A 22,320-nucleotide genomic window follows, 5' to 3' on the forward strand; every position below is an offset into this window, starting at 1 on the left:
TGTTCATCAGAGAACAGGGTCTGAAAGAAACATCTTAGCCAGGAAAACTGATGAGGTAATTCTCCAGCTTGTGTAAAACAGTCTAGGTAAAGTAAATCAGGCTGGAATTCAAGAGAGGAGGGGCCTCCTTCCCCTGTGTCATAAAGATTAATTCATCACATATATAGATAGTATGTTAGTTCTCAACCTCAGGACAAATGGCTGAGTACTGATTAGCATGTCAAAACTGACACTGGCTGCCAGGTTCTCCCCGCATCCCTCGGTCCCCACCTGTTACCAGCCCCTTTACCTAAACTTCTCCAGTTCAGAGCCTTTCCTGGGGTGCCCTTCCCCCAGCCATTCTTCCCAGTGTAATTCAGCCATTTTGGCTATACTGACCCTTTTTTGGCCTCTTGCCCTCTTGGCTGCTGCTCCTGGTTCTCCTCTCTTCCTAGCCCATACCCCTCTCCTCATGTGACCTGGTTTGGTTGGCTGATCTTGTTTGTTGCAGGATAAATAAAACACCCAGAGACTGATACTGGGGTTCAAGCTTCAAGCTGAAGATCAGAAAAGCAATGCAGCTGGCCACTAGCTCTTACTCTACCTCAGAATGAAAGATGATCCTGGCTCCACCAAACCTGACTTCAGCCTTTCCTCAGCGTGGCTGGAGAATTCTGAGACTTCAGTGTCTTCCTAACCCTCAATGTGGCTAGAGAATGAATCCCTCCTATCCTCAGTGTGACTGGAGAATAAATCCCCAATACTGACTACTGGAGACTCTTCTCCTATCTTTTTATACCCCCCTAGTTCTGGTATTAAAGGTGTGTGATCCCCAGGTGCTGAGATTATCTTTGAGTCAGATGTTTCTCTTTAAGAGTCAATCAACAGATCTGGGTAGCCTTGGACTCACAGAGATCCATCTACCTCTTAATCCTGTACCACCACCTCCTAGCTTTGGGCTGCTGGGATTAAAGGTGTATACCACTACTGCCTGATCCCTGTATCTTGAGGCTCATTTTGCTTTCTGAATTCTCAGGCAAGCTTTAATAAATCATAAATAATGTATCACCACACTTGTTCAGTCTGGACCCTTCCAGAGGCCTCTGGCTATGCCCTCCCTCATATCTGCAATAAACCTCCTCCACCATACTCAGGAGCAGTCCTGTCCTTTTAATTCTTTTTTTCACTCATAGTACTCATATCTTTCTTGATAGTTCCAAAAATCCATAGTTTAAAACACAGTAACTTTAGAGGAACTTATTTGATGGCAGAATCTGACATGAATTGACATAGAATAGTTTCATACATTTTTTTCTGTAATGTTTCATGAAGATGCTGTTTCTACTTGCAGATGATAAATTCACATATCAATTTCTTAAAATCTGAAAAATTATGGACTCAGAAACCCATCCATTCCTAAGATTTTATGATAGAGGGTTGTAGCTTATGATAAACTTTCCTGGCTATGGCCTCACCTTCTGCAAACTAGTTACCATTCTTTCTAGTGATTAATAATTCTCACAATCTGTCTGATACTCACGTTTGTCTCAGCTTGTACAAACAAAATAACTCCCTGGTGAATTTGGGCTGTAGGTCAGAGGTCACACTCCCACCCCAGTCTCATAATCTGGTTACACTATTACAATTTATTTTCTTATTTACTGGTGGACTAGTAATAAGAAACGTTCATTTCCGAACACAGTAATCCTTACTTGGTGTCTCAGGGAAGCTACCAGTATGAGGAAACATTGTGCCCAAAAGCAACTTGGGAGGGAAAGGGTCTATTTCCACTGACACTTCCACATCACTGTCTGTCTTAGTTAGGCTTGCTGTTGCTATGATGAAACAGCATGACCAAAAGCAAGATGGGGAGGAAACAGGTTTATTTGGCTTGTATTTACATTTCATAGTTCATCATTCAAGGGAGTGAGGCAGGAACTCAAACAGGGCAGGAACTTGGAGACAGGAACTGATGCAGAGGGCATGGAGGGATGCTGCTCACTGGTTTGCTCTTTCGCCCTGTTTTCTTATAGAACCCAGGACCATATGGACTGAGCTCACCCATATTAGTCACTAATTAAGAAAATGCCCTACAGACTTGCCTACTCCCCAATCTTATGGAGTCATTTTCTCAATTGAGGGTCCCTTCTCTGATGACTCTAGTGTCAAGCTGACATAAAACTAGCCAGTACACTGTCTGTAGGAACTCAATCAGGGCAGAAACTGAAGCAGAGGCCATGGAGGGGTGCTGCTTACTGACTTGCTCCCTATGGCTTGCTCGGCAAGTTTTCTTAGACATTCCAGGACCACCAGTCCAGGTATGACACTACCCACAATAGGCTGGGTCCTTCCACATCAATCATTAATTAGGGAAATGCAGCACAGACTTGCCTATAAGCAAATGTTATAGAGGCCATTTTCTCAATCGAAGAACCCCTCTTCCCAAATAACTCTAATTTATACCTGCAATGTATAACGTAGAGGACCTATCAATGAACTGTGGCATCCCTTGGAAACCTATAGCAGTTTTAAGCAAGAGTATGTATTCACTTGGGTTTGTTTGTATGTTTTGTTTTTTTCGAGACAGGGTTTCTCTGTGTAGCTTTGGAGCCCATCCTGGCACTCGCTCTGGAGACCAGGCTGGCCTCGAACTCACAGAGATCCGCCTGCCTCTGCCTCCCGAGTGCTGGGATTAAAGGCGTGCGGCTTCACTTGGTTTGTAAGCCAGAAAAACAAACTCCCCGCACACTATTCGCTGCACTTTAGGCAATTCGTTGGAGCACAGCCAATAGGAACAAAGACCCGATGGCTTTGCAGAGGATGCGGGAACAAGTGTAGGCATCTTTGGGACAAGCGTGCTGGCGCAGCCTGGGACACCACTCAAGCTTTATGAGAGTGCTATTTGATAGGATTCGGAAACTGCGCAATCTCCAGCCAGAGATACTCCTGGCTTCCACTTGTAGGCTTGGTGAACGCTCCAAACAGGACCCGATAGGTATCAGCATACCACAGTCCGGGAGGGGCGGGCGGGCGAGGTGGACACCCTAAACCAACCGTAGCCCCACACTAGAACTCTACTCTGAAAACAGCGCCAGCTCCGCCGAGCACCGGACTAGGGCAGAGCCGATTGCGACCAGCAGACACTCAGTCTCGCTGCTCCAGGATTCGCAGTGCACCACGGGAGTGGTGGGACCGGGGTTCGCGTTGCATGCTGGGAGTGGTAGTTCCTCTCCACGTCAGGACTACAGCGCTGAACGCTTTTAGCAGGCGAAGTCTCCGGTGGTCGGAACTCGCAGTGTACGACGGAAGTGGGCGCAAGACTCGCGCTGCATGCCGGAACCGGTAGTCTCGATGCGTCAGGATTTGCAGCGTGTGACCCAAGTCTTGTGACAGCGACCCGCGTGGCACGTCTGTAGTCTCAACACCGCGGACCGGCGCCCGGCGGGTGTAGACCAGCGCCTCCCGGCTTCGCGTGGGCCGACTGTTTACCCGCGGCGGGAGAGCACGCAGTCACGCGTCCGCACGCCGCCGGCCCCGCCCCGTGACGTAGCACGCCTCCCGGAAGTGAGTGCGCAGCGAGCGGCGGGTGAAGCCGGTGTCGGAGCGGGAACCGCAGTGTCGCCGCCCCCCGCGGTGGGCGCCGCGCCCTGAGCGCCTGTGCTTCCTTCCTTACCTCCGTTGTTCCGACCGCCCTCGCCGCTCGCTGGGTCGCGATGGAAGCGCTGCCGCGGCCGGCGTTCCGCCGAGGGCGCCGGCGGCGGCCGGGGCAGAGGTGCGCTGCCCGGGCCCCACGCCGCTGCGCCTGCTCGAGTGGAAGGTGGCGGCGGGCGCGGCGGTGCGCATTGGCTCGGTGCTGGCCGTGTACGAGGCCGCTGCCTCCGCGGAGCCCGCCGCCCCGGCCCCGGCTCGCACCGCCTCTGGGAGCTGTGTGCGCGCCGCGCGCACCGAGCGCAGGCTCAGGTCGGAGCGCGCCGGCGTGGTCCGTGAACTGTGTGCGCAGCCAGGCCAGGTGGTGGCCCCCGGGTGAGTGTGCGGGGACCCGGGTCTCTGGGGTCTCTGGCTGCTGCTGTGGCTGGCCGTGCGGGGCCCCGAGGGTGCTGCGGTGTGACACTGTGTATAGTAAGATCTTCTCAGACCCGACGTACTTTGAGTTTGAAAAGTTCTCGGTGACCCAAGGTTACCCTTTTGGGAAATGTTTTGCATTCGTCCCTCTTCTGTAATTGGTGGACTCCACCTTGGTAAGTGAAGGCAACTTGGGTGGCTGTGCCCACAGGACTACTCAGGCAAGTTCCAGGCTCGTTACTGAAATAGAAGCTGTGGGGCGTGTGTGTCTTTAAACGCTTATAAAACTTTGGGAAACGCGGTTGTAAAACCCCGGTGATGATTCTGCATCATAGCCACGGAAAGAGAAGGACCCAGGCAGCATCTCGGGTGATGGGTACTTGGTTCTCAAGAAATTGGAGGACTCTCTTTGTTGTTCTAGCTCTACGGGATCTTGAATTGGTTTGATCTGCCACTAGTCTGGCTTTATGCTTGATTTTGCCAGTGTTGTGTGTTAAACCTGAGTTAACACGTGGGCATGTGTGTCCCATGGCTGTGATTGTTTTGGTTGTAACTAGCAGAAACTACTGGGGGAGGTGAGCCCTCCTGCCTACAGTGTGTTGGGCTGGGAACTTCCCTCTGAAAACATTCTTTCTGTTCCTCTTCTGGTATCCTATGCTTCTTTGGTACCTATCCTGCTTTTGAGTATTTGCTGCCCATCATTCTCCATAAGGAAAATTTCCATTTTCCACTGGTCTTCTCACAGACTGAGATCCCTGCCTAGCTGTCTTCCTGGTCACTCCTCCTGGTGCATCTTTGTAGATGCTGTCTGGCTTCTTGGCCTGTGGACCTTGCCCCTTACTCCTGCCCACTATGCTGGAGGGTGGTGTTGCACAGCTACCAGAAAGACTTATTTGGGGCTGACCCCCCTTGAGAGAGCTGCCTGCTTGGCTTCTTCTGGGAGGACAAGGCTGTGGGCTTGGTAGGCACTGTTCCTACATCAGAGAAGCTCCTATCTCAGCTTCACCTGGGCCCTCACTAGCAGCAGTGGTACCCTGCTTTTGAGTAGAAAATGCCCACAATGAATGTCTCATTTCATACTGGTCCCCGTGGCAGCAACACTAAGGCCCAAACAGGTTCTACCATTGTCCCACCACTCTTATAAATCAAACCTACCTGGTTCATTACCCAAGGAGTCAGCAGAGTGGCTACCAACTGGTAGCCTCTTGACTGTGAAAGTAGTGTCCCTTCTCAGATGGAGCATTTAGGTGTCCCTGGAATGATTATTGGAATCCTGGACCACTCACGGTACATGTACCACCAGTTCAGTGATGTCAGTTGAATTCCTACTTTTGGGAAAACCATTAGCAACATTACTTTGATAATTTTTAAAATGTTTCCTTCCCATTTCCTATTGTGTGCATTTATGGACAGTGTTTTGCTAGCATTCTGGGGACTATTGCGGTGAGGTGGCATGCATATTTCCCATAGTTCTCCTGTGTGCCTGCATGTACACGGTGACCAGTGTGAAAGATCCAGGAAGGAGCAGTTAACAAAGCCTTAGTTTAAAGCTCTGTTTCATGCCCTGTATTGATCCTAATAGTTTCTTTGGAATAAATTTCATGGCTGTGGGTTGCCTTTCCCAGTTGAATTCATGGGTGTTTGCGCCATTAACTTACTGACAAGCAGTAAGTTTTTGGAACTACTGGCTCTTGGGAACACCACTTAGGCCTCCCCAAAATGTCATACTTTTGTAGAACAGAGTTTAAAAAAAAAAATCACTGAGTTAAGTCACACCACTTAGTAGAGAATTGTCTTCATACAGCATCCACTGAGAATCTGTACAGAGGATGCTACCAGTAGCAGTCAACAGAGCTCTTCATTTACAGTCTGTACAGGCTTTTGTAGCACACAGATTTCAGCTAAGTGGGTCTTGGCTCCACAATTTAGTTGTACAGGTTGGGTATCCTTAATTCTAAAATCCAAAGTCTAAAATATTTCAGTATCCAAAGCTACGGCATGCTTGCTTTTGAGTTTTCCAACGTTCAACATGTGAGGCCTATATAAACATACCAAACTCCAAATGGCCCCCCACAACTGCAGCACTTCTGGTCTCTAGCATTTTTGAATGAGGGACTTGCATATTAGGAAGTCTTTCTAAAGGATGTGTGCATTTCCCTGTTTGAGAAGACTGTGAGTAGTAGATACCATTTGATCCTGGTATTGAGTGATACTTGCCATGATTGTTAGGCCTTAGTCAGCAAAGAGCTGCTTGGCTCACACCAGGTACCCTGAGCCAAAGTCGTCTGTTTTTAGAAGGATTTCTGTCTCTGGCTGCAGCCTCATCCAGTAGCAGTTCCATCACAACAGTGGCTTCACCCAACGTGGGGACCCAGGAAGAGAGGATATCAGGAAGAAGTCGCCATGCCTTATAGGCCTAGATGCTTACTTCTCTCTGAGCACATATCAGAATCACACAAGTACTTTATAAACAATTTATCAGAGCAGTACTGGAAGTTTGTTCATGGTCTCAAGTTCTGGTCTTCCAGCAATACTGCCCCCCTTTGTTCTTAGTTCTGGGATTACAGATGTGCACCACTGAGTTTGACTACAAAATCACATGGGAGAGTCAGCATTTACTGACATTTGCATTAAACCTTTGTAGAGTGATTTTTGGATGGTGGACCTTAGAGGCCCCCCTCCCACACACACACACACACATACACACATACACACTTAAGTCACATCTGCTTATATAGACTTAGGATTGGTGAATTTAGAACTGTTTTCAGGAAACTCTTGTCCACCTTCAGCTTGCGTGTTGGCAGAGGAGGCACCTGTGGGGAGCTTTCTTTTTCTGAATCTCCCCTCACCAGTGGAACGTATGGCTCTTGTGATGAGTGGCAAGCTCAGTCAGTACATTGCTGAGGAGCTTGGTGGTAGAGTGTCAGTCTTGTACAACTGCCTAAATAATACATAGCTGAGTTAGTCTGCCAAGACATAAACACTGCTTCTGGTGCAAACTGGACCCGAGTCTTCATCTGTGTGTTGCTGCACTGTTTGGTCCTTATTGGCGTCTCTTCTGAGGCCAGACCATTCTTAAGCTCCTGTAGGCAGCATGAAGAGGTTCTAAGCCTGACATCTTTGTGATTTTCCTGCCCATTATTGTTCTGATTTCTCCCAGGGTTGCTGGCACCATACTTTTGAAGAATGAAAAAAGATCACCCACAGCCTGGGTGCTGTGGCACAGCTAAGCCCAGATGTGTGCACTTGGTGACAGCAGACCTCATTGACAGGTTGCTTGACACTAGCCTGTTTTTGCTGAGACCACAAAGCTGGGCAGAGAAGGTGGCTTGTGTACTTAATAAAGAATGATAAAAATGAGCCCCCCTGTGATTGTAGTTGTCAGTTGTTTTGGTCATTAGCAACACCCAGTCATGCCACATCTGAGTTTGTTCCCAAAGAACTCTGTCTGGATGCAGTTGAAATATATCACTAGACTGTCTTTTTTGAGTTGTGCTAGTACTGTTTCGTCAGCACTTCATCCTCTTGGATGAAAGATGGAACTCTGTGCGGAGCAGGTAAAGAGGAAGCTGAAGGTGCACAGTGGCACACTGCTAGGCTGCTATGTATAAGGTGTTGTCAGCCAATGGCCACTCAGTATACTCGCTAGACCTTATCGTGATCCTAGAGCTCGGTAGAAAACAGGGAGAGAATCACGCCCTGTAAACTGCTACAGAGTATCTATCCACTCTCCCTTGTTTCCTATTGAGCTCCAGCACCATGAAAGGTCTAGGGAGTATAAACCAATACAGAGTATCACTCTCCCTGTAAACTGCTACAGAGTATCTATCATTCTCCCTGTTTTCTACTGGGAGAAGAATATTTGCATAGCCAGCCCTGGCAGGAGCACCCATGCTAAAAAGGGGAATTATCCCAGCTGCCTAGAGAATGAAAAAAAATCTTAGAAAGCCTGTAACAAAGTAACTCAGGGATGCTCTTAGGATTAGTCCCTATTTCAGTGTTGGAAAGTTAGATGGACAGAGGGGCACAAAGTCACAGCACACCCAGGTGCCCTGGCACTGAAGCCGGTGCCATGCACAGTCTGGCTTTGGAAGTAAGATTCTACACTCCCATACCCAGGATTTTTATGAATGAATATTCTTTGGCTATTGCTCATGACTTTCCCTTTTGGTGTCTGCTCTATCTAAATAATTACTCAGAAGACATTCTTGTCTGAAGCTAGGGAAACTGTTACTTTAACTGAACTTGTTGAATGCAGATGATCTGTACTTCAGATGGAGCTGCTTTATATTGTGATGCGTTCTCAGTTTTGAAGGAACTCTTCAGGCCTTTTTGGTTCCTGAGTTTTGTGTGCAGGCTTTTAAGAAGCTTGATACAATCATTTAACAGAGGCCTCTGAGGTAGGTGGGCTTTGAAGTATGTCCACCTAGGAACAGCACATTGGCTCTAAGAATTGTATGTGCATTGAGAAATGTATCGCCAGCCTGTGTTTTCTTTACTTCTTTATTTTAGAAGAGATTAAGCAAGGGGTCAGAGGTTAAGAGCACATACTGCTCTTCAGAGGATCTGAGTTCGATTTCCAGCACCTACATGGTAGCTCACAACCGTCTGTGACTCCAGTTCTAGGGAGCCCAACACCTTCTCTGGCCTTTGCCAGCACCAGGCATATATGTAGTACACATACATGCAGGCACAATACCCATACACATTAAATGAATCTTAAAAAAAAAAAAAAAAAAAAAGATTAAATGAAATCCTCATATGTGGAGGAATAGAGAAGTCAATTTCATATATATTTTATATTATGCATAGATACTGTTGTCATTGCCAAACATAACAAGTGATGTAGGTCCATTGTCTCAGGAAATGTGCATTTTATTTGGGGGAAGAGAAAATAGAACAAATCAGTTTTGAAATGGTTAGAAAATACTTTAAAGATATACATCATAAAGTCTATAAACTGAGATCTTAATGGATGTTTAAATGTTATATATGCACACACTTCCATTTAATTAAAAATGAGCTATTTTTAAATCTTATAATTTTGTTTTTAGTAGTTTTTAGAAGTCTCAGTTTTCATGTGTACATTAAATTATGGGTAATGTTGATTTCATAAATTTATGCAGTTTGTGTGCATGTGTGCACGTGTGTGTTAACTGCACTGGTGGAGTCTTGTGCCTTTAGATGGTAGGTGTGTATACTCTGCAGCTTTGGAGCTTAAAGAGCATCTATGGTTTTATGCAACTGCAAGCATTTATACCCTTGGTTGGTGAAGTTCTGAAACAGGTTTGGCTGGTACATCCATCCTTAGAGGGTGAGTGACATGTGCATACAGCTTCCATGCTTGAGAGTAGCAGCCCTGGACCGCAGAGGTGGGTGGGTGGGGGGGTCTCTTTGTGTCCTCAACATCAGTAGAGAGCTTTTGAATCTTAGCTGATCCTCAGTAGATTCCTTAGATGGCTTCTTAGTCCTTCTCCAAATGTTTTAGACTGTTTGTTATAACTGCTGCCAGAGACTGACCTGTCTAGTTGCTTCAGGCTTTGACCTGGCCCTGTGTCTCCTAAGCCCCAGCACCAAATGGTTACAGACTTCTTAAGAAGTGTGTTCTTTTCAGCTTTTTTTTTTTTTTAAAGCTTTTTGGCTCTTTTTTTTTCTATTGTGTTATTTTGTTTTGTTTTAAATTTTTGGTTATTGTGTTTTGATATGAAGTATCCCTCACCGTAAAAGCTCATGGATTGAAGGCTTGGTCACCCAGCTGGTAGTGCTAACCCCATCAATGAGTTACTACCACACTGAATGGGCTGTTAGGAGGAGTGGCAGTAATTGGAGGAAGTGAGTCCTTGGGAGTGTGCCTTTGAAGAGTATGTGTTACCACTGGTCCTGCTATCTTTATTGCTCTGCTTCAGAGCTACCATGTGGTGAGCAGCTCTGCTCCACTATGCCCTGTCACCCTGATGGGGCCAAATGACCAGGGAACTGTGAATAAATCTTCTGCAAAGTAAATCTTCCCTCCATTAACTGAGTTGATTAACTCAGATGCATTGTCACATTCTAAACAATGACTAGCAGCCAGAGCTCTCACGTGAGTGTCACTCAGGTTTCTAAAGTGTCAGCATTTACCACGTTTACGTTGTCACTTTTCTCTGAAGAGTTGGAGCATCAGTTGCACTGAGATATCACATTCTCCTAAATACTCACTCTCCAAAACACAAAGGTCCTCTTTGGTGAGTACTGTGTAGTCATCAAACCAGAAGTTAACATCTGTGCAGTGCTGTGTTGTCCTCTGCAGATTTCTCTGCTTTCTTCTTGACTGTGGCCTTTATAGTAGAAGCAAACTCTGTCCCACTGTCAGTTAGTTGCATGTCACACCTCAGCTTCTCTGTCCTCCTTCCTCTTAGCATTAGTAGTGAATTGTTTATAGAGTGTCCTTTGGTTAGACTGTGGCTCTGTGTGTGGCTCGGCTGACAGACAGTGGTATAATCCTTTCAAACTCAAGGTCTTCGGCTTGAGTTTGTCTCACCATGTATAGTTGAATGTTGACCACTGGGTAGTGGTGGCATCTGTTGGGTTCCTGTTATGGAAAGATAGTGACTTTCTCATCGGGTTTCGGTGTCATGATAGATGTTTTATTCATCTGTAAGTACTGTATATTCTCATCAAACTTTGACCCTAAAATAAGTAGATGTGGTTACACTTCTGCGTTTCTTTGAAGCTTGTGTAGGCTGTGTTCTGTCTAGGCCATCAGTGTACATATTGTACCTGTCTCAGTGTGTTTTGGGGGCACAGGACCAACCCCAGACGCCTACATCTCTCATGCTCCAGAAACACCAGAAATGGGGTTGGGAATGCTCAGCAAGCAGACACAGCCATCAAGAGTGTGGCAGCAGATAGCATGTGGGCTTTGTTTGTAAGTTGTGTAGCCCACTGTTTAGGTGATGACAATGTTTCTTCTGTGTTTGAAGCTGAGCCTATTAGCAGAGGAGTTTTTGCCCATGGCTTTGATGTTGGGCCCATGCTCCAGGGAAGACCAAACTGGACAGATTACCCACCAGGGTGGTTGTCTTTGTTTCCAACTCTGTCCTCACAGAAGCTTTATGACTTTACTCCTGCTCTTGATGGTAGCTCAGTGCTACCATGTAAAACATCCCTAGTCTGGTTTCTAGACAGGCACAGGAGGGAGCGAACCAGGCTGACTCCACAGAGGTTGGTGGGCAGGGGTACTTAAGGGCTCAAGGAACTTTCCTGTGTCTGAATTAATACTGATAAGGTGATATCCTGCTGGAGGGTGGGGAGGAGGTGGTTTCCTCATGCAGCCTGTGTGGCCATGTGGAAGATGCTGACTTGTTACCCAAGCAGAGTTTAAGTTTAGCAGCTGTGCTTACGGAAAATGCTGAGCTGGTCCTGATGTCTGTACAGAAATACAGGGAACCTCAAACAACCACTGGAAGAAAGAATAGAGTTGGGAGCTTTTATTAACTGGTTTGGAGACTTATTTTAGAGCTACAATAATCAAGGTCCTATTCAATCTTATTGTTGACTTGTGAGGGTTCTTCATGCTAGATAGTAGCTCTTTGTTAGGACTGTGGGTCCCTGGCCAACAACTCAGAGAGATCCTGCACCTGGCACTAGGCTTTGTGTTTAGTTGTAATCTATCGGGTTTGGTATAAGGTATGAACCTTAAATCAAAAGTCCTCTTTTGTTTTGCTTTTTCTTGCCTATGGTATCACACAGCACCAGTGGAAAAAGCTCTCTTGTCTCTACTGGATTGTGGTGTAGGCCCTTGGGCATATGCCCAGCTCAGGTGAGTTCCTCTCCTAAACCTCATGCACAAGAAGGCAGGGATGGGTGCAGAGACCCAGAATAGAAACTCTGTCCAGGGAGGCTGGACCCGGAGCTGTGTACAGTCTTGGGGTTGGCCTTGTACCTCTTGTGAAGTGCCGTACACACCAGGGAAGTGCCCTTTGTTGTTCCTACCTGGCCAAGCTTTGGTCTCATCTTTGCCCCGCTTCCCTTCCTCTCTTTCAATAGAGTGCTGTGAGGGGAGCAGTGGAAAGTCTGCTCTGGCCAGGTCCCTGGAAGGGCCAAGTGTTCTGGCTTAGAGTATGATAGGTAGGGCCCTTGGGAGCTTCTGCTGGGGACAAGTGAGACCAAGAAGCAGAGTGCTCTTGCGTGTAGAGTGGGGCAGAACCAGTTCTGGTTTCTAGGAGATGACCCTGTTTCTGGAGACTGTTAATTTCATGCCACTAGGAAATAATTGGAAAGGTCCCAGCAACAAACATGGGCCTGACAAGGACCCTGCTAAGCCATATTGTAGGTTCGAATCTCTGATGGGTTATCAGGGTGCAGCCTCTGCTTTTACACTCTTGGGAATTGACTATAGTAATCCCTCCCTGAGGCAGTGGAAAAATAGTTTCTGTTTATTTAAAAGTTAGAAAGTGGACATGGTGGCATATCCCAGTACTTGGGAGGCTGAGGCAAGAGGATGGGGAAGTCAGTGTGGGCTACCTGGTCAAATACTGTTTTCAAAGAAAACAAGCAGACAGCTAGCGAATATTATGATAATTCTGTCAGGAAAATGTCAGATGACTATGAGCTGGTCTAGACTGGGAGTCATCTGTGAGAGGGAACAGGAATTTATTTTGGAATTATGCAAACATGCGCTTATAGTAATGTAGGCAAAACTTTGGTATTGACTCATTCTTTATCAGAAACGTGAGAGGGTGGTGTGCATGTAGTTATTGAGACCATCTGTGTGTCATCTCCTCTTCAAATTAGACTTCTGCAGCTTGCTTTTAAAAGCAGTAGATGTTTGTCCTGGCTAGAGTAAATTGGGAGTCAGATGGAGCCAGCCTGAAGACTTGCTTGGGATGCTATTCCCATTCAGGTGCCCATTCTCACACCATGGGGATGAACCAAGAGATTTTTTAACGTAATTAAGTTGTTAATGTTTACTTCTATTTTTGCAGAGCACTTCTGGTGAGATTGGAAGGATGCAGCCATCCTGTTGTCATGAAGGGCCTGTGTGCTGAGTGTGGCCAGGACCTGACTCAGTGAGTGCACATGGGGAGTGAGGCTTCAGAGTCTGAGGTTCTCGGGTGGGTGAGCCCGTGGGTACTGAGGGCAGTGGTGCAGAAGGCATAATACAGCGTCCTGCTGCCTCTGCCAAGAGTTGGGCCTAGAACCATGGCCAGTTTCAAACCCAAGGAAAGAATCCTTTGTGTTTTCAGCCATCATTGCCTGACACCCTAGATTGTGCAGGGTACATTTCTTCAGTATTCTGGAAGGCATGTGCTTTTCTCAGTGGAGATTGCTACTCACCTTCTACGTCTGGAACACACCCTCATCCCTATTCAGGATGTAGCACAGCTTTGACGCTGAGCCTGTTTTTCTGATGCTCTGTAGCTGACCACTGATGCTAAGTGATCTCTAGTCATCAGCAGTGTAGGTAGAAGGTGGTTGTCACTGTTTCTGTTTGGTTCTGTGTAACTGCAGTTGGTTTACACAGAGAATTGACTCTTGCACTGAGCACATGACTGGCACGTCTGGCTGTAGGTATGACCTAGAGCTCAGTTTCTAGTGTTTTCCTATGTTTAAAGACAGGCAGCGTTCACTTGGCGTCTGTAGGAGGGTGCTAGGATAGGAGTGTTGGTTACCATGTGCTGACGGCATGCCGCTCACAGTTAGATGTCCCTTCCGTTCAGTTAACCAGATGTTCTTTCCACACTCACAGGTTGCAGAGTAAAAATGGAAAGCAGCAGGTACCACTTTCTACAGCAACTGTTTCCATGGTCCACAGTGTGCCGGAGTTGATGGTGAGCTCTGAGGTGAGAGGAGCAGCAGCTGCTGGGCTCATTAGGGGAACTCTGGAGCCTGTATGGGTAGACATCTTTTCATAGGCAACCCTCATCTGGAACATTGCTTCCCAAGACTCGGAAGCTGCCAGTTTTTATTTTTTCCTTCATTAACACCTGTGTCTAGATGGATGCGTCGAAGCCCCACAGCTCTTAGTTTTGCATATCAGTGACCTCCTTGGTGCTGCCAACACAATAGCAGGGGTGGCTTCAGTTCCCCTTGAGCCAGACTTTGCTTAGAAATTCTGTGATAGGCTGCTAACATGGAGGCAGAGGTGATGACTAGGAACTTGCTATGTGCTTTTTCTTAATCAAATTGAATTTTATTTTTTAATCAAAATATACATACATTGTCATTTTTTCTTTTCCTTTTTGACTTTAGCAAGCTGAAAAACTAGGAAGGGAAGATCAGCAACGACTCCATCGAAACAGAAAACTGGTCCTCATGGTTGATTTGGACCAGACCCTGATTCATACGACTGAACAGCAGTGTCCCCAGATGTCCAACAAAGTGAGTGACACCAGCTTTCCCCACAGCGGCTCTCACAACAGCCTCAGACCCCATGATTATATTTCAAAGTACATTATCTTGTTTTAAGTGAGTTCCTGTCATCACCTAGATGTGGGAAACAGGCCAATCATGTGTCTGTGTCTGGGCTGGGCCTGGTGGCACTGACCGTGGCCTCTTACTGTTAGCATTGAGCTTTGGTGTGAAGGTCACATCTGCTGGGGTCACCAGGATGTAAGAGTTCAGACACCTGTAAAGACGGGGGTGGGGGGTGATGGTGACACACAAGACATGCTATTGAGGACATGGTCTCGTAGAGTTCCTCATATCTGGATGTCTAGAACAAGAGGATATCTGTGTCTGTGTTCAAGAGAACTTGGGAATCACTATGAGGGAATTGAATTCTCCAGGGTGACATAGGAAGTAACCAGGTGTGGAGTCACATTGAGGTTAAGCCTGAATGGGAAATCAACTGTTTGGAGGGAAGTTGAGGTTTAGGAGCAAAAAGCTTTTAGTGCCTGTAAGAGAAAATGACCTAAAGCCTGCAGTCATTCGGACTGTTAACAAGGAAGGCCTGGCTAGTGTCAGGTTGCCAGGTTTTAAAGTATTAGCTGTTGGGCAAGTGACTTATGACTAATATTTTAGATTTGGGGAACCATTACAGCTTTGTATGTGTCCTGCTGTGCCAGGTCTAGAGATGGGAAGATACTAGAAGCTGATCACAGCCTAGGAGATGTATGGGTCACCATAGAGCCAAATTCCTTTGCTTGAATGAACTGCTGTGGATATAATGGTGATATGAATAGTGACCAGTGAAAATAATTTAACAAGAGTGTAGGTAGAGTTTTGTGAAGACTAGCCTAATATGACTAGAGTTTTGCCTCCATGGCACAGCTTATGCTTACATGTATATTAGTTTTCTTTGTGTATCATGAAATAGGACAGGACAATGTACACTGTCCTGTATACGGTATTTGGTGTCAGAGAAGTTCTTACTGAATAGTGTGTCATTTCAGTCACACCACCTGCCTATGTAGGGGGCATTTGAAGGGCACATAGTGGAAGGACTTCACTCTTGTGTGTCTTAACATGTGTTGCTGTGGTTGTTTCTTTTATTGTGCCTTTGGAGTTGCACATTTTACATTAGTTCAGTAAGACAGACTGAACCAGTTCTCATTTGTAAGGAATCTGGACTACTACAGTGTCTACACAGGGATAACCCCTTTCACAGGGCTTACCTAAGACCATTGGAAAATAGTATTTACGTGACAATTTATAACAGCAAAATTACAATTATGAAGCAGCAACAAAAATAACTTTATAGTAGGGGGTTACCACAACCTGAGGAACTATATTAAACTGTATAGGGTGATTTAGGCAGGTCTAGATCTCTCCTAATATCAGTACTGCCAGGAGGATGTCACCTCTGGCCAGGGCCTGGGCCACCACTGAAACATAATTGTAGGCCTCTGAGTTTAGTTCTGAAGTCTGGACACCTGGGGAAGGGCTCTTTATTCTTGCTCTGGCCATCCATCCATGCCTGTACCATTATGGAGGTTAACATTACAACTGTTGGACTGCTTACTGTTGAGAAGGGGAAGCTAATAATAGAATCTCTCACTCTGTGTCTTTGACACAGTTCAGTTTCACCATCCTGGTGTGTTTATATTGGAGCTAGTGAGTGTCAGTCCTAAGTAGTTTCCCTTTTTAATTGTTAAAGAAGTCAGTATTTTTGCTGAGAAAATAATGGTAAATAGAAGTAAACAGATCGTAGCTTCGTTCCCTAGCTGCAAAATAATACACATTTCGCCTGCCTGAAAGGTGATCTAGACCACTAATTCATCACTCATACACCCTAGTGAAGCTGTGTATCAGCCATTAGCAATTGTACCCTCATTGGCAGCTCAGGAACCACCATGGGTGTGTTCAGCATGGTGGCTACAGCTCTGTAGCAGAGGTGAAGGCAATAACATAATAGCACAGATGGGACACACAGCCTAGCACTGATCCCAAGACATGATGGTGGTTATCACAGATAGTTATCATGGTGGTTGATCCTGAATACTTATAGGTGGTTATAGTGACTGATAGTTACCAGGTAGTTTATAGTAAGTAGTGTCATGGACGTTATAATTATGAGAGGTAGTTACTGTAGCCTGTTATTACAGTGGCTAGTTGGCATAGTTATGATAGTCAGTGGCATCCATCATCACACACCTCCCCGTGCCTCATTTGTACAGTATGTGGATCTTGTGTGCCCTGTATAGTCAAGCCCCTCATCTGTCCTGTAGTCTGCAGGCTTTGCAGGGTCCACAGCTCAGACGCTACCTGGGCAGTTCCCCCTGCACCCTCTTCTCACTCTTGCTATTCTTTTTACAGGGCATCTTTCACTTCCAGCTGGGTCGGGGTGAGCCCATGCTGCACACCCGCCTGCGGCCTCACTGCAGGGACTTTTTGGAGAAGATCGCCAAGCTGTATGAGTTGCATGTTTTCACTTTTGGCAGCCGTCTCTATGCCCACACCATTGCAGGTCAGTCAAGCACAGTGTGAGGTCTACAAACGAATATAGGTGGCAAGTTATTTTCTGTTATCAAGTGCATTTTCTTCAAAACAAGGAATAGTGCAGAAACTGGGGGTTAGAACTGGCAGTTACAGTGGGAAAGTTGATTGGGACCATAGGTGAGGTAAACTTATGTGGGTGCATTTTCAAAGGTAGTTCCTTTAGCTCACTAAAGGTGGTTTTGGAGCTCTGTTGTCTAAATGTCTGCCAAATGCTTTATCGGCCATCATGAGTTAGTTGAAGACTGAGGAACCGAGTGGCCTGGCCTTTGCTTGTCTCACTGGCAGTCACTTCATGTGCTTTTAGTGTGCAGTGGCCACCAGATGGCAGCACTGTCCAGGGAATGAATTCTAGCTACAGGAAGCTAGAAGTTACCACTGAGCTACTGTACATCTCAGTCCCTGTTAGAATGATGAGGGAGGAAACATGGATTCCAGCAGGCTTGTGGCACCTGAGTGGGTAGCAGTTGCAGAACTTGTTCAAGTGAGCACTTTAAATTCAAAGTCAGCTCTTACTGTGCAAGCATGAGGACCTGAGTGCACATCTCCAGCACCATTAAAAATCAAAATGGCCAGCCAGTTTCTGAACCAGTGGGATCAGGTACCCTGTTTCAAAACATGGAAAACAGCGAAACGGAGGAAGAAACCTGGTGTTGACCTCTGGCCTTCACACTTGCATGCATGGATGAGTGGGTCTACGCATGCGCACAACACACACACACACACACACACACACACACACACACACACTTCAAAGGTACAGATTGATCTCTGTCTTTGTTGATGGAGTTGATACTTTAGAATCTCCGTTTAGCCTTCAGTTTCTTTGTAGCCTATTTTTAAATAGGCTTTATTTTTTAGGTCAACTTTAGGTTCACAGCAGAATTGCAGAGATTTCCCATATACACTCTTCCCTCCACAAACTCTGCCCGTACTACACACACCCTACCCCAAACATATCCTGCCTCCCCGCTGTCAAAAGCTCCCACTAGAATATATACTCATCATAATTTGTGAATCTACTCTGATACTGTTTTTGTCACAAACACTGAAGCCAGATGTTAAAGCTGATCCATATCGTCTGTGATTCAGTGTTTTAAGGTTGTGACTCCTGTGTACCTGGAACATAGGATTTGAAGATTTGTGTGATTGTGTAATAGGAAGGTAAGCCATCAGACCAATAAAGAACCTTGTGCTCTGAGTGCATATTCTAACCTTTAATCAGCAAGGTGATTATTAGGTGGCGGCCTTGGGAGGTTATGAAAGTGACCTCAGGGCGCTTGCTTGTCCTTTCTGCCTTTCAAAGGCATAATGAGATGGTACCATCAACAGAGACTACTGCCTGTCGCGGGAGCTGCAGATGCCTTGATCTTGGGTTTACAACCTCTAGAGCTGTTGGTTATAAATCACCCAGTCTGCAGCAGTTGGCTGTGGCAGTCCCAGCAGCTAAGGCATCCTATATAAAAGTCGATGCACACCCAAGCTTGTGGCTTTTCCATTGAAACCTTGCCTCTCTGGGTGGTGATTAGTGACTCCTGGGGTAACAGTGATAAAGGTGCAAGCTTTAGGCAGGTGACGTGGAGAGACGTCAACAACCCAGTTAAGTGAGCACTTTGGTGCTTTTCATCTTTAAGTTAAAGGTGTCAGAAAAGCTAAAAATTAGAAAAATAGTCACCACTGTCATTATGTCCACATGTATTCCCTCTTTTGGTGTGTGTGTCTGTGTGTTCCCATAGTCTTACATACACACCCGCGCCATGTTCTTCTCACACAATATTCTTATACCATTGTGGTTGTTAATAAATCTCTGTCACATAACTACATAGTAACTATCTCTTTTTGAACAGTTACATTCATTTTGCTCTTTCTTCATAAGAAAAATGTCCACTGAGCATCCAACATTTATAAACTTTCTTGCTTTGGATTGGCTCCTGTGGGTGAGCCTGTGCCTCCTGCCCATCTAATAGCAATGTCAATCTTTCTTTCTTTCTTTCTTTCTTTCTTTCTTTCTTTCTTTCTTTCTTTCTCTCTCTCTCTCTCTCTTTTTTTTTTTTTTTGTTTTGTTTGTTTTGTTTTTGTTTTTCGAGACAGAGTTTCTCTGTGTAGCTTTGGAGCCCATACTGGTGCTCGCTCTGGAGACCAGGCTGTCCTCAAACTCACGGAGATCCGCCTGCCTCTGCCTCCCTAGTGCTGGGATTAAAGGCGTATGTCACCAATGCCCGGCTGGTAAATATTTCTTATTTGGGGTTCTTTAAGATCTTACAGTTATTTAGGACAGTTGCTGGACAAATCCTAGAGCAGTAGTTCTGAACCTGTGGCTCAACCCTTTTGGAGGTGGAAGGACCCTTTCACCGGGCTCACCTATTAGATATTCTGCATGTCAGATATGTATACTTCTGTTCATAATAGTAACAAAATTACAGTTATGAAGTAGCCACAAAAATAATTCATAGTTCAGGGTCACCACAACATGAGAAACTGTATTAGAAGGTCACAACATTAGGAAGGTTGAGAACCACTGGCCTACAGTCACTCCTCCTTGTAGATACTGTGTTTTATTGATCTGACCATACAGACCCAGCAAGGACCAGAATGGAGAGGCTTAGGGACTGTGTCAGTACTGAGCAAGAGAACATTTGCTTAAGCAAAGTCACATCCTGGGTTTCATCTAGGTCTCACCCTCATTCATCCTGTGACACTCAGTGTGTTACTGTACCAGGCCCCTGTCAATAAGGCCCCAGTGATGACGTTAAGAGAAGAAAGAATGCCAGGCTGCTTTCAGCTCAGATGAAGGAGAGCTTGCTGCTTTAATAGTGTCTGTACTGGTGGTAGTGTTGACAGTGTCACCATAGGAGGCAGCTAACAACCCTGGCCCTGTGTGGCTGCCAACTCAAATCCTGATGCTGTGAGTTTTCCTGTACTAGCAGACACTTGAGGCCTTGGGCACTGACTCCATTTCTAGCTGTGGCTTTAGGGAAGAATTCCAGTACCCAGTCCATCAGAAGCATATTGGACAGAATTGGACAGCAATATCCAATAAAACTGTAGACAGTATCTTTACCAACATAAGTGTACAATTCTTCTGGGAACACTTTATGCCAGAGCCTGAGGAAACTGGACAGGATGTGAAATCCAATGGCAGTTACACACGAGGACCCTAAGTCCTAAGTGTACTGCACTGTGTACAGCAAGGTGACTGTGGATACGAGTGGCACCAGTGGGAGGTAGGTCAGTGGGAGGAAGTGGGATCTGATGGGACACAGTGGGGTTATTAGGGCAGTGTCCTTAGGGGATCCTGAGACCATGCGTCTAGGCTTTATGCAGCACAGTGTGTCTTCCAGATGCTTCAAGTCAATGTTGCTGTAGACAGCAAATGTGGTTTTGCTGGTTTTGCTTTAGACATACTGTGGTATGTAAGAGAAGAATAGGTCTCAGATGTACTGGTCACAGTGTGAAGTGCTGTATGCACAGCACGACCATTGTCCGTTTTTATCTTACAGGTTTTTTGGACCCTGAGAAGAAGCTTTTTTCTCATCGAATATTGTCTAGAGATGAATGTATTGACCCATTTTCTAAAACAGGAAACCTTAGGTATGTACTTGACTAATTACCATGGGACTGCTTACTATCCGGTTTCCACACAGTAGTGGCACACGCCTTTAATCCCAGCACTCAGGAGGCAGAGGCAGGCGGATCTCCGAGTTGAGGCTAGTCTGGTCTACAGAGGCCATTGGTGTACAGCCAGGTCTACACAGAGAAACTCTGTCTTGGGGGAAAACAAAAGGAAAGGAAGAGAAATTGAATTTCGAGACTCAGTTTCAGAGGGTTAGTGCATGACCATCATTGTGGGGAGTGTGACAGTCATCAGGTGTGGTGCTGGGGTACTAGCTGAGAACCCATATCTGATCCATAGTGAAACTGGGCCTCCTCCAACAAGGCTACACCTCCTAATGTTCCCAGAACTGTTCACCAGGTGGGATCCAAACATTCAAATCTATGAGCCTATGGGTCTTCTCATGCAAACCACCACAGGCCTAAGGGTACCTGTGCAGCTACTCTGAGGTGGTTCTTCGTGTCTGTCAGAAGTGGTAGGTACGGTAATCATTTCTCCTGCATGGGCTACATGGTGGCTTCCCCTTCATCTCTCACCCATCTGCCTTCCATACCTCCCTTCACCAGCTGGCCTGGGAGAAGAAACCTTCAATTTCCAGCCATTTTAGAGGCCTGGCTAGACCTCACTATTGCAGAGACAGGAAGCAGTCACCTTGGAGGTGCCAGTCTGGGGCTCATAAAGCAAAGTAGCCGAGAGAAAGTGGAGGGTCTGTAGGAAGCAGCAGTGTGAGCCCAGCAGCTGGTAGAACGTCCCAGTTTCTTCACATAGCTTTCTGAATTGAAGGATGAGGACAGCAGTGCCAGCATCTCAGAGTTTTAATTTGTTAGCAGTTTGCCAGGCATTCATTCCACTTATATATAAAACCCAAGTTAAATAGCCAAGTGTTATATCTTTCCTGTTTCCACTTCTTCCTTTCTGTTGTTTCCTGTCTTCTCTAAGTTTTTGTGACAGAGCTAGTTCATCCAAGTCCTACTTGGAAAGCAGTGCTATATCTGAACTTTCTCACTTTTGCACAAAGCAGTTCCCATTTCTACCCTGAAAGCCTGTGTCTACTGCTCCTGTGTATCAAGTGGCATTCGTTTCTGGAGTGTGCTTATGCCAGGTGAAGGGGTGTGGCTTACACAGGCACCCTCTTCTGACACTTAATCTTTAAGGGCTCCCAAGAGACCTAAAATATCAATAACAAGAAGAGACTGAGGTGTCCAGTTGACAGTAGGCCTCACTTTTGCTAGCTATGGTAGAGGGAGCAAACTGAAAGCACAAGAGCATACAAAGCTGTCTAAAGGGATGGTTGCTAGACCCCAGTGAAATCACCCTGGACAGGCACGTGCTGCACCTGCCGTGTGCTCAGGGACAGCTGCAGGTCCATGCTCGGGTCCCAGGTGAACTCTTGGCTCTGTACCCTGGCTGTGTTTGTGAGTGTGGTCTGATCCATTTGTTTACAAGAACTGTGTTCTGACCTGTGACTGGAGAAGTTAACATTTTTAGAAGTTTTTTTTTAAGGGGAGTCAAACAGTGGAAGAAAATTACTATTTTTTCTTAAATTCTTTTATTAGTTCAAATTAGGAACAAGCTTGTTTCACATGTCAATCCCTTCTCCCTCTCCCCCCCCAACAACCCACCTGCCCCTAGCCATCCCCCCTCCACTCCCCAGGCAGGGTAAGGCCCTCAAAGGGGGCTCCCCAAAGTCTACCACATCATCCTGGGCCAGGCCTAGGCCCTTCCCCATGTGTCCAGGCCAAGAG

General features: G+C 46.2%; 1 protein-coding gene across 5 annotated transcripts in view; it reads left to right on the forward strand.

Moving 5' to 3' along the window:
* The first annotated feature begins 3,311 nt into the window (after positions 1 to 3,311).
* The window catches only part of Ctdp1 (CTD phosphatase subunit 1), a 60,692-nt gene continuing 41,683 nt past the window's right edge, over positions 3,312 to 22,320 (forward strand). For 3 of the 5 annotated variants that reach the window (XR_003482990.2, XM_027403678.2, XM_027403679.2), the window contains exons 1-6: positions 3,869 to 4,002; positions 13,011 to 13,094; positions 13,775 to 13,868; positions 14,278 to 14,406; positions 16,783 to 16,933; positions 20,463 to 20,553. Coding sequence is in view for 4 of the 5 variants with exons in the window: in XM_027403678.2 (XP_027259479.1) it covers positions 13,054 to 13,094; positions 13,775 to 13,868; positions 14,278 to 14,406; positions 16,783 to 16,933; positions 20,463 to 20,553 (506 nt within the window). In the remaining variant the exon portion in view is untranslated. The other 2 variants (XM_027403676.2, XM_027403677.2) reach the window with 2 other exon arrangements.

The sequence above is a fragment of the Cricetulus griseus genome, chromosome 2, assembly GCF_003668045.3.
Source record: "Cricetulus griseus strain 17A/GY chromosome 2, alternate assembly CriGri-PICRH-1.0, whole genome shotgun sequence".
NCBI classification, from domain to species: Eukaryota; Metazoa; Chordata; class Mammalia; order Rodentia; family Cricetidae; genus Cricetulus; species Cricetulus griseus.